Source organism: Salmo salar, chromosome 13, assembly GCF_965601325.2.
Source record: "Salmo salar chromosome 13, fSalSal1, whole genome shotgun sequence".
NCBI lineage: Eukaryota > Metazoa > Chordata > Actinopteri > Salmoniformes > Salmonidae > Salmo > Salmo salar.
This window is the reverse complement of record NC_138303.1, coordinates 43,761,367-43,773,102: the sequence shown is the minus strand read 5'-3', so window position 1 is coordinate 43,773,102 and position 11,736 is coordinate 43,761,367. Positions and strand designations below refer to the sequence as shown.

Below are 11,736 nucleotides of genomic sequence, written 5' to 3'. Positions count from 1 at the left end.
TCCCCATAGGAGAACACAAAGTGGTTATACCTGGAACCAAAAAGTGTTCTTCAAGGGGTTCTCTTATGGGGACAGCCAAAGAACCCTCAGGTTCTAGATGGCACCTTTTTTCTAATGTATAGACCTTGTACACTAAACTGAAGACTTACTGGCTTTTGGACTGTCATGCCAAGTTCAAGTGCTGTCATATTAAAGACATTGTTGTACATGTTGCATGTGATGTACTGTATGTGCATTGGTGGTGCCGTAGTCATGGTTAATGAACTTCCATTAGCTAACCACCAGGTGGCATTAAAGTCCTGACATAAACTCTATAATCTACCGAACTGGAGCTAGGCCCAGCTCAATTTACTGCTACGCCTCAAACACACCAACAGAAGTACATTCGTTTCCAATGGAACGTTGCGTTTGCCTTGCAGCATTGCGTTGCGGAGACAGTTGCGGTGCGTTCTGTGTGGTGCGTACGTTGGATTTATTTGAGCATATGCATCAAATTGTATGTGTAGACGGCTTGACATAAATGGTAGCAGAAGGTGAATGTTGAAGTTTTGTTGCACACATATCCAGATGATGTCGCATACTATTTTTGTGCAAAAAACTGTCGGTGTGATCCAGGCGTATATGTATGCGAGTAGAGCGCGATAGGCAGTGTGATTGATAAGTCAACGCCTCAATAGGGAGAGTAACCCTATCAAGGGCGGGACAATAGCAGAAAGCCTGCTTCTGGGTGGAAGCTACACAGAAGAGTCTTCTAGACTGAATCACACAACCATCTGGATCGCACAACAATAATGAATGCAAAGGCATCGTAGCCAAGAAAGTTCAGTCCAGCAACTAAGAAGTCGCTATTTGGGTGGGTTAAAACATATATTATTGAAAGAAGATTTTACAGAAATAGATGGAGATGGATTGGCCTGGTAAATCGGAAACCATTCTTTGGAACAGAAAACAATTGTTACTTTTGAGGTGAGGTTCAGTTTAGAGTAAATACAGATGAGAGTTCTCTACAAATGCAAAAGTATACGTTTTTTTTTTAAATGACACCGTATGGAACTGGTGTGGCGTAAACGTTTGATTTAAACTGGAACATTTGGAACAGAAGTGGCTGATTTTGTAATAACTCACTGGTGCATTTTGGAGGAACGCAGGGAATTTTCCCACTTTTGGAAAAACTCTGAATAAACGGTCGGAAGAGGGAACTTTATTTACTCTACTAAAAGGATACAGTACTGCTTTTAACCATGGGGAATATTGAAAGTGTGGATGGACAGTCGGACAATATGAAGCATCATATGATGCCATTGAAAGTGCCCATGCCTGACCAGTCGGAGTTGGAGGAGAGATTTGCTTTAGTTTTGGTAAGTGACTGCTGCCTCAGACATGTTTGAATTGAAATGGCTACTTGGTTTGGTTTACTGCGCTCCAGATTGTCTCAGAGAGAGAGAGCCATATAAAACTTCCCGAAGCGCATAATTAACATCAAATAAAACATTAAGCTACATACAGATCTGTCATGCTGAAATGATACGCGCTACAGAACATGTTACCTACCATATGATTAGGAGTAGGCCTGTGTGAATTTTCAGTTTGTTTTTAATTAGTAGCCCAAAGTTTCACCTTTTGATTCGGTGAAACACCTCAACAACAGTTTATGGATTCACACAGGCAACACTTATGTTATTTTTTCTTTACGATGTTATTCCTTTTATAATATGCATCACAGTTGGTCAATAAACCCAAAACAGGTTTCTAACCGGAGGATTACCATTATCAAACACAAATGCTTAAACAAGACAATAAATATGTCTGACAGTACACTCTGATGCCGTTTACAGTAAGACAATGGATCCGTTTATATTGTCTCGTGTGTATCTTGTGGAAAGCAAGAGGTTATCATCATAAGAGTGAGCGAAATGAACCTATCCCACTTTTACATTCTTCTCCTGTAATGCTGGAGTTGCTGATATTCTATAATCAGCCGACCCGTTCTGTCCCACCCCCACACCCTATCTGTTTCTCCCACTAGTTCCTTCGGTTCTTTTGTTTAAAAAAAAAAGTCAACTCGAGGCTTTGGGCTAATTTACCGAAGTCTAGTCGTTTATTCAAGAATTGGCTCGTTTTCAGAGTACAATTTCACTTTCATTATCAAATCTTTAATGACATGTATAGTCAAAATTCCCAATGGAATACACATTTTTTTAGTTTCGAGTTTAGCCATAGTCACATTTTGGTAATTCCATGACAGATTCCGACGACAACATTTTCTGAATTCCCCTTAAACTCCCACACCGGGGAGATCGTAAAAGAGGAACCACCCCCTCTCGTCTATTGCCCCCCCCTTCACCATCTTTGAATGCCGTCCCGCTTCACAGGCTTGAGTTGCGCTGGGGCTTTGTGATGCTGTGCACACAGTCAACACCCACTTTATCCATTGATCAACAGCTGAAGTGTCAAGTGTGTCTGTCATCCTAAATCAAGGGGCCAAGAAGATACTTTCTTTGTGCACAATACTGATGCACAGTTATGGGGCAAAGTGATCAACAATTTAAAGTTGGTGGACTTTGTTTTTATTATTTGGAATGCCTTTGATTCCAAAATAAGTTGGTTCTGAATGGAATGGTACAAATCATCTCTGTATTGTGAATATTTCAATAATGGGCTTTAGGCCTTTATGGTTTATACTAAGTTTTATAATGGCTGTATCACAACCGGCCGTGATTGGGAGTCCCAAAGGGCGGCGCACAATTGGCCCAGCGTCGTCCTGGTTAGGGTTTGGCTGGGGTAGGCCATCATTGTAAATAAGAATTTGTTCTTAACTGACTTGCCTAGTTAAATAAAGGTACAATAAATATATATTTGTAAATAAACACTTTCATCATTTTAAGAAAGCTTATTGCGACAAAAAACACTATTGGAAAAATTAAATATCACATTTACATAAGTATTCAGACCCTTCACTCAGTACTTTGTTGAAGCACATTTGGCAGAAATTACAGCATAGAGTCTTCTTGGGTATGATGCTACAAGCTTGGCACACCTGCATTTGGGGAGTTTCTCCCATTCTTCTCTGCAGATCCTCTCAAGCTCTGTCAGGTTGGAAGGGGAGCATCGCTGCACAGCTATTTTCAGGTCTCGCCAGAGATTTTTAATCAGGTTTAAGTCTGGGCTCTGGCTGGGCCACTCAAGGACATTCAGAGATTAGTCCCGAAGCCACTCCTGCGTTGTCTTGGCTGTGTGCTTAGGGTCATTGTCCTGTTGGAAGGTGAACCTTCACCCCAGTCTGAGGTCATGAGCGCTCTGGAGCAGGTTTTCATCTCTCTGTACTTTGCTCCGTTTTTTTTTTTTTTTTTTTAACTAGGCAAGTCAGTTAAGAACAAATACTTATTTTCAATGACGGCCTAGGAACAGTTTGTTAACTGCCTTGTTCAGGGGCAGAACGACAGATTTTTACCTTGTCAGTTCGGGGATTCGATCTTGCAACCTTTCGGTTGCTAGTCCAACGCTCTAACCATCAGGTTACCTGCCGCCCGTTCACCTTTCCCTCGATCCTGACTAGTCTCCCAGTCCTTGCCGCTGAAAACATCCCCACAGCATGATGCTGCCACCACCATGCTTCACCGTAGGGATGGCGCCAGGTTTCCTTCAGACGTGATACTTGGCATTCAGGCCAAAGAATTCAATCTTGGTTTCATCAGACCAGAGAATCTTGTTTCTCATGGTCTGAGAGTCCTTTAGGTGCCTTTTGGCAAACTCCAAGTGGGCTGTCTTGTGCATTTTACTGAGGAGTGGCTTCGGGTCTGGCCACTCTTCTATAAAGGCCTGATAGGTAGTGTGTTGCAGAGATGGTTGTCCTTCTGGAAGATTCTCCCATCTCCACAGAGGAACTCTGGAGCTCCTTCAGAGTGACCATTGGTTTCATGGTCACCTCCCTGTCCAATGCCCTTCTCCCCAGATTGCTCAGTTTGGCCAGGTGGCCAGCTCTAGGAAGAGTGTTGGTGTTTCCAAACTTCTTCCATTTAAGAATGATGGAGGCCACTGTGTACTTGGGGACCTTCAATGCCTCAGAATTGTTTTGGTGTCCTTCCCCAGTCTCGGAGCTCAACAGACAATTCCTTCAACCTCATGGCTTGGTTTTTGCTATGAAGTGCACTGTCAACTGTGGGACCTTATATAAACAGGTGTGTGCCTTTCCAAATCATGTCCAATCAATTGAATTTACCACAGGTGGACTCCAATCAAGTTGTAGAAACATCTCAAGGATGATCATTGGAAACAGGATGCACCTGAGCTCAATTTCGAGTCTCATAGCAAAGGGTCGCAATACTTATGTAAATAAGTTGATTCTGTTTTTATTTTTAAACATTTGCAAAAATTTAGAAAAACCTGTTTTCGCTTTGTCATTATGGGGTATTGTGTGTAAATTGAGGAGGAAAAATATTTATTTAATCCATTTTAGAATAAGGCTGTAACGTAACAAAATGTGGAGAAAGTAAAAGGGTCTGAATACTTTCTGAATGCGCTGTAGCTGTGTCAATAGCTATGGGCAGTAGTTATGCAAACTGTTTCTTATTCTTACATTAGAAAGTGAGGTTCCTTGTCATTCTTTCAAAACAAACTGTCCCCAGTTCTCACGTCCCTCCAAACCACCAATTTAAGAGTCTAAACAAAGAAAGACTAATCACTTAATTCCACCATGAATCAAAACATTCTTTCTCTGCCAATATGGCTTCCACTGACCATGTCGGGTACGCCATGTTATCCAGCGACAAATGTGTTTGCTCACAAGTGTTAGTCTAGTGTTTCCCACTTATATGACCAACCTCACATCACTTCCGGCCTGAGTTTAGCCACTGTGTACCGACTCTACAGTAACAGTATTGCATGTCGCAGATACTCTACTGTACTCTGCTTTACTGTACTTTACTCTACCGCACTCTACTGTACTGTACTTTACTCTACCCTACTCTACTGTACTTTAATGTACTCTACTGTACATTACCATACTCTACTGTTCTCTACTTTACTGTACTCATGATACTCTACAGCTTAATTAAACCAATCAACATCTCTCCTGAGAATACCTGCCTCTTGTATACTGTATACTGTCCTCTGTAACTGTACATCAGTCCGCCTAGGGACATTCATGTCTGTCCAAGTCTCTCTGTTACTCTGGCACAGAGCCATCTGAACACTGGCCTGCCAGATATCCCATGCAGCCTTTACTACAACTGCAGCGTACTGTAGCCACTATGCCAAGAGGATACAGATAAAACTCGAACACATTATGTAGGCCTCCTAACTGTCTATGTTTCTGTGGTCAAGAGACTCAAGGCAGCAGCTCGGTGGGAAACCCACTTGTTCAGGCCCCACGTGTGCTAGTATCTGATAGTATGACAACTATCTGTAACCAAAGATATTTGCTCTGATTACTATGTGAAGAGACACGCCGGCACAGCGAGAAACTGCTCAGGGATCAGGAATTCTTGCTTTTCTATCATCCTCTATTTCTATGCCATTGAAATGAACCTACCCCCCCATACAAACATCCTACTTTTAATCACTTTTCCATGATTTTCTATGTTGTCCCGATCAAATCCCTGCCCTTGTTGACTGCTGTGCTAAAGTCTCAGCTTTGCGCTATCATGACAAACTATTATAACAAATAGCCACGTATTTCACATCATCTCTCCTGCACGGAGGACTGCCTGCAGGAGCCATGGGGTAGTAATCAAAAGACTATGCTCAGCTAGAAGCTGTTCTCACTTAGTTATGACTGTTGGGGGTCATGCAGAAACAGTTAGAAACAGTTATTTTTAGACATCATATTTTCCAGAGGGCACCGCGCCTCGTCAAGGGGTATGTTATGTATCAACAGCACTGTGCCGTTGTTAGAAACGATAGCTCTTAAATCTCCACGGTGACAGAAAGTAGGCTAATCACTTCATGTAATCCCAGAACCCAGAAGCAAATCTTGCAGTTTGTGTTAATCTCTCTGTCACAAGAGACAAAATACGATGCGAAATCGATTTAACTGGATAAAATCGTGAAAACATTATACCAATACAAGAGATATCGACTATGGCGGTAACGTGAAGGCCCTTTTCGTAGGTCAAAGCTCCACACACACCATGTTGAAGTTGGGAGGTTGTCGGGAAGAGAGCGCCGTGGCTTGACTAGCTGGGCGTGGTTAGAGTTCGGGTCACACCAGGAGTTTCCTTCGTAGAGAGAGTGTAACCATTTGCTGAAAACACTGGGATTTTACATTGTTGTTTCACTCTGTTTCCTACAATAGAGTGAACAGAAATATGACCAAAAAAACATGTTTCCTGTCTCCATTTTGTTACAAGATGGTGGTGGAATAATCTGCATAAGTGGTATTTCATAACTGTTTTCCATAAATAGAATTGTCTACCGGTAATCACAACATTCTTCCATCTCCACCTGTTATGTCTCCGCTGTGTTCGGATGTGCATCAAGTGGAAACCAAGTGTTTGATGTATTTGATACCATTCCACTTATTCTGCCTCAGCCATTACCGTGAGCCCGTCCTCCCCGATTAAGGTGCCACCAACCTCCTGTTGTGTGAATGTGCGTTACTGCGTGTGAGCGTTTGGGAGGTTGTGTGTGTACTAGGGCTGTTTCTGTATCTGGTGTGGCAGCCTCCTCCTCTCAGACAGAGGCAGGCAGCTCCCAGACATCCCTTGGCCTTTGGAATGGCAGCAGCACATTATGATGTCATGGGTGTAGGCTGTGCCAGTGCAGTAATATCCACAGCCTACGGTAACGACTTGAGCAGAATCACTCTTCTGCCGATGGGAGATGAGGGAGAGGAAGGTGGAGGAGGGTCTGAGTGGGGAGGGGGGGCAAGGGGATGGGATGAGACCCCTGGGTTAAATTAGAGTACTTCATGCAGTCTGGTTGGGTCAAGTCTAAACGGGGAGAATGTGCTAAAGGCATCTCCTCTTTTCTCACTTTCTTGTTCTCTCCCTCTCTTGCTCTCTCTGTCTCTGTCTCTCTCTCTTCAATTCAATTCAGAGGGATTTATTGGCATGGGAAACATATGTTTACATTGCCAAAGCATGTGAAATAGATAATAAACACAAATGACATAAACAAACGTGACATAAACAATCAGAAACTAACACTCTCTCTCTCTTCAGAAACAGCACTAGCTCTGTTCATCTTCTTCTGTGGCTGGAAACAGCTGTCTTCTCTCTCTCTCTCTTTTTACAGAGGAAATTGCATTGCCGGCACTGGCCCATAGTCAGCCCTGTACAGGACCACCACCATGTACTCTAGGTAGACCACAGACAGAGACTGTTCCCCAAATGGCACTATATTCTCTATATAATGCACTTCTTTTGACCAGTGCCCATAGGTGCTGCTGTTTGGGATGCAACCAGACACATGGACACTATACGAGACTAGATACACATGTGCAATCAGTGTATATCTATGCACGGATACTGGGTGTCAGCATCAAAGAGCAGGGTGACCCTATCCCTCTCAGGAGTCTCAAGTCTTTAGTCTTTTTCCCTTACCTACTCATTATTGTGTCCTTGGAAGCTATGAATTCAAACGCTATGGGTTTGTGGGATACCAGGGCGCTTTGACTTTAAATGCTATGGGTTTGTGGGATACTAGCTAAGCCTTATGGAATACTACATGAAAAATGGAACTTCTCTCTCACTGTTGCAGCATGGGTTTTCCTTCCTTCGGATTCCTTACGTCCCACTCACCAAATTAGGGTCTGGCTTATTAGCTAACCTTCTCCATATGCCTTTCTCCTTATGAGAGAGATGTGGAGGTGGTGGTGGGGTTTTGAAAGGTGTGTATGTCTGGAGCAGTTGGAATGGGGGCCGGGGCCTTGGTGTTCTGGATGGATCTTCTTTCAAAGTGCCCCCGCACAATTCCACTCCACCGCTGGATTCCTGTGGTCAGGTCTGGGCTGGGACCACAGGACAACTCAACTAGGCTCACAGAGGGAACATTCCCTTTGAACTGGCTGCCTGCTGCTGTGATGACTTTAACAACGTTTTGAACAGTACACACACACACACACACAAACGTCTTTAAAAGCTTTTGGGGAAAGTGACTGATTATTTTCAATACTCGATTACGTTGGTTGGAGTCCGCCCTAACAGAGTCAGAGGGCTCTGGTCAAAAGTAGTGTGCTATATAGGGACTAGGTTGCTATTTAGGACACAACCAGAGTGTTGCAGAGAGTTGCACCATACTCTGAGGTTTGACTGTGGTACAGGCAGGAAAGTCCCTCTGGTTTGCAGGAGCTCATGGATATTTGTGTGGAATTACATTTTGAGGTTGCAGGAAGGTAAGGAGCCCACTGGGCACAAACTGGTCGACTCAACATTGTTCCAATTTAATTAAGCATATTGTGACGTGGAATCTACGTGGAAAATACATCGGATACAAAATAAGCCATTCATGTGAACAGCTGTTTGAGGGTGCAATTTCAACCGCGAGATGATGTCATCACGGTAACTTCATTTTAACATAGATAAACCTTGTATAAAACACATTGAAGTTGTAGCTTTAAAACCTCATCAGATGTTCCAAGTTATATCCACTGAGTAGCACCTTCTGCTACCCTCTGGTCTCCCATCCAGAGTTTTAACCAAGCACCTTCTGCTACCCTCTGGTCTCCCATCCAGAGTTTTAACCAAGCACCTTCTGCTACCCTCTGGTCTCCCATCCAGAGTTTTAACCAAGCACCTTCTGCTACCCTCTGGTCTCCCATCCAGAGTTTTAACCAAGCACCTTCTGCTACCCTCTGGTCTCCCATCCAGAGTTTTAACCAAGCACCTTCTGCTACCCTCTGGTCTCCCATCCAGAGTTTTAACCAAGCACCTTCTGCTACCCTCTGGTCTCCCATCCAGAGTTTTAACCAAGCACCTTCTGCTACCCTCTGGTCTCCCATCCAGAGTTTTAACCAAGCACCTTCTGCTACCCTCTGGTCTCCCATCCAGAGTTTTAACCAAGCACCGTCTGCTTAGCTATGACATTAGTCACTGACTATGACCAATGTGCTATTGTGATTGTTACGAGATCTCCACTTAAAAACTAGATAGATTTACTGTTGCTATCGAAGTCATTCCCAAGGGTAGGTTTAACAGAGTAAATGTATAGCATCGCTCATATATCATCAATGATACTATTTAGGCCTGTATAGTATTTGCAAAGTCATCAACCCAGATTAAAAAAAAATATATATGGTTTCAAGTTCTGGTTGATTTAATGATATTTAGTGATATTGAATTGTAGTCAACACAACCAAATATCAACATAGCCTATTAACTTGTCGACAAGTTAAATAATATGTTGGATTCACGTCACCAACTCAACCAAAATAAAAGTTAAAGAATAGGATTGAGCCAGTACAATACAAGCCATAGATTCATCTCCTTTAAATGGTGATATTTGGTTGCCTTGTCAACCAAACACAATAAAATATTACATTTGTAATACACTAAATAGCCTAAAGTTAAAGATGCACTATGCATAAATCGCTCCGCCGTTTCCTGGTTGCTAGAATTCTAATAGTTAGCCTAATTTCAGTTTATGTGACAAAACAAGCAAGTGTAGAGAATCATTGTACCATATAAACCGCGGTGAAGTACATTTTCACTAACCCAAAATATGGTATTTTCAGCTGTTCAGCTGTATTTTTATTGTAATCTCAACTGCAATCCAGGTCATTTGGTTCAGCTATTAGATGAGGCACAGTGGTAACACATTAATATGTTGTATAAATAAATGAAGTATCTGACATTGTATTCCCATTTTATTTTTGCTGTGCTTTTAAAAATGGTTGAAAGCGCAGTGATAGACCTTTTGGAAATTCAACAAACTTTCGGCTGTCTTTTTGAGTGGTGTTGAACGTAGGTTGTAATCTCATTGATCAACAGCTCAACCAAATATTACCCAATTATTCACGTTGAAATGACGTGGTGTGCACAGTGAGAGGTTTAAGTGAACCGTAGGGGAAGTGAAATGAGACGGAAAGTGCTGACAAAGTGACTCCTCCACCACTCCTCTGACATCAGCAGTAGTCAGATCGAGATCAAAATAGAAGAGGAAATGACCCATGAGTGGACTGTCAAATGATCAGTCTTGGGTTGCAAAATAGGGTCTTTCTAGCAGGCTTAAGGACAACGAGGCAGGCAGGTAGAGGTGTAAATGGTGATGAAATGTATTTACAAAGCGCTGGTGATGATGGTGATAAATGTACAATTCAATTATTTTTACAAATATCTATCTATCTATCTATCTATCTATCTATCAATACAAACTTCTGACTTTACATGTCAGTATTCCAAAGAAAAGGCAGAACCTCTCCTAACAGTACAAGGCACAGGTGGGGTTTCCTCGGCACAAAAGCAGCTTCCGCAATGAGTTACCAAATGTGAACTGACGAGAACATCCCAAAACAGGCACTCATAAAACATCTGGCACGTCTATTCTGGTGCGCAGGCCAGGTACATCTCTGCGCGTTCACAGTGACAACACAGAGACTGAGAAGCTCTCAGGAGTAAACAGCACACAAATAAGCCTACGTGTTACCGGAAAGAGAGAAGATACTCATGAAGCTGTGATCGGTTGTGAATGCTCATGTGCACTAAACACATCACTCCCACTCGGGGGGGGGGGGGGGGGGGGTGACATTTTGAAGCTGTGATCTGTTGTGAATGCTCATGTGCACTACAAACATCACTCCCACTCAGGGGGAGATGACATTTTGAAGCTGTGATCTGTTGTGAATGCTCATGTGCACTACACACATCACTCCCACTCAGGGGGGGGGGGGGGGGGGGATGACATTTTGTGATGAACATTTTGAAGCTGTGATCTGTTGTGAATGCTCATGTGCACTACACACATCACTCCCACTCAGGGGGGGGGGGGGGGGGGGGGGGGAGGGATGACATTTTGTGATGAACATTTTGAAGCTGTGATCTGTTGTGAATGCTCATGTGCACTACACACATCACTCCCATTCAGGGGGGGGGGGGGATGACATTTTGTGATGAACATTTTTAAGCTGTGATCTGTTGTGAATGCTCATGTGCACTACACACATCACTCCCACTCAGGGGGGGGATGACATTTTGAGAAGTTAGAGGAAGGATAGGAAGGGTAACTGAAAACACAGAGAGGCGACACGAGACAGAAAGCACCTACAGGACAGAGTGAATCCAACTTCTACCCAGCCCCTCTCCTCTGTGATCACTCTGAGTTGAGTCAGGAGGACAGAGTGTTTGAGAGATGCCACTCAGTTGGAACTAATGGCCTTAACTGTGTGCAGCGTTTATTGGACAACTTAAATCATTTTATGTATCTGCTCTGACCACGCTAACCTCTGTCAACATATTCGACAGTTCTAAAGAGGCAGTGTGTGTGTGTGTGTGTGTGTGTGTGTGTGTGCGTGTGTGGTGTTGGGGGTCATCTTTTGTTTGTTTGCTATGCCACAAACTCCCGCTGGGAGAATCGTACATATGTCTCTGTCACCACCAAGGCCAGGACCAGGCTTCCATACAGCTACAGAGAGGGGGGACTGGGGGAGCATAGTCCCAAGTGAAGGCAGTTCCATCTGGCTCGCTGTCCCCCAGGCTATAGCTAGTTCTCATTATGGGTTCGTCTTTATGGGCCCAGAACGATAGGTTTTAGTGCTTTTCTGAGCAGAGCAGTTATTTTTTTGAAAAGCCCAGGTCAAGTTGA

At 43.3% G+C, this 11,736-nt stretch overlaps 1 protein-coding gene across 5 annotated transcripts in view; it reads left to right on the top strand.

Annotated features, from left to right (window-relative positions):
• The first annotated feature begins 710 nt into the window (after window positions 1-710).
• The window catches only part of fmnl3 (formin-like 3), a 48,706-nt gene continuing 37,680 nt past the window's right edge, over window positions 711-11,736 (top strand). For 3 of the 5 annotated variants that reach the window (XM_014135900.3, XM_014135896.3, XM_014135897.3), the window contains exon 1: window positions 712-1,358. In XM_014135900.3, the coding sequence (XP_013991375.1) occupies window positions 1,242-1,358 (117 nt within the window). In that variant the 5' untranslated portion in view covers window positions 712-1,241. Of the gene's footprint in view, window positions 1,359-11,736 lie in introns of all 5 variants that reach the window. The other 2 variants (XM_014135898.3, XM_014135899.3) reach the window with 1 other exon arrangement.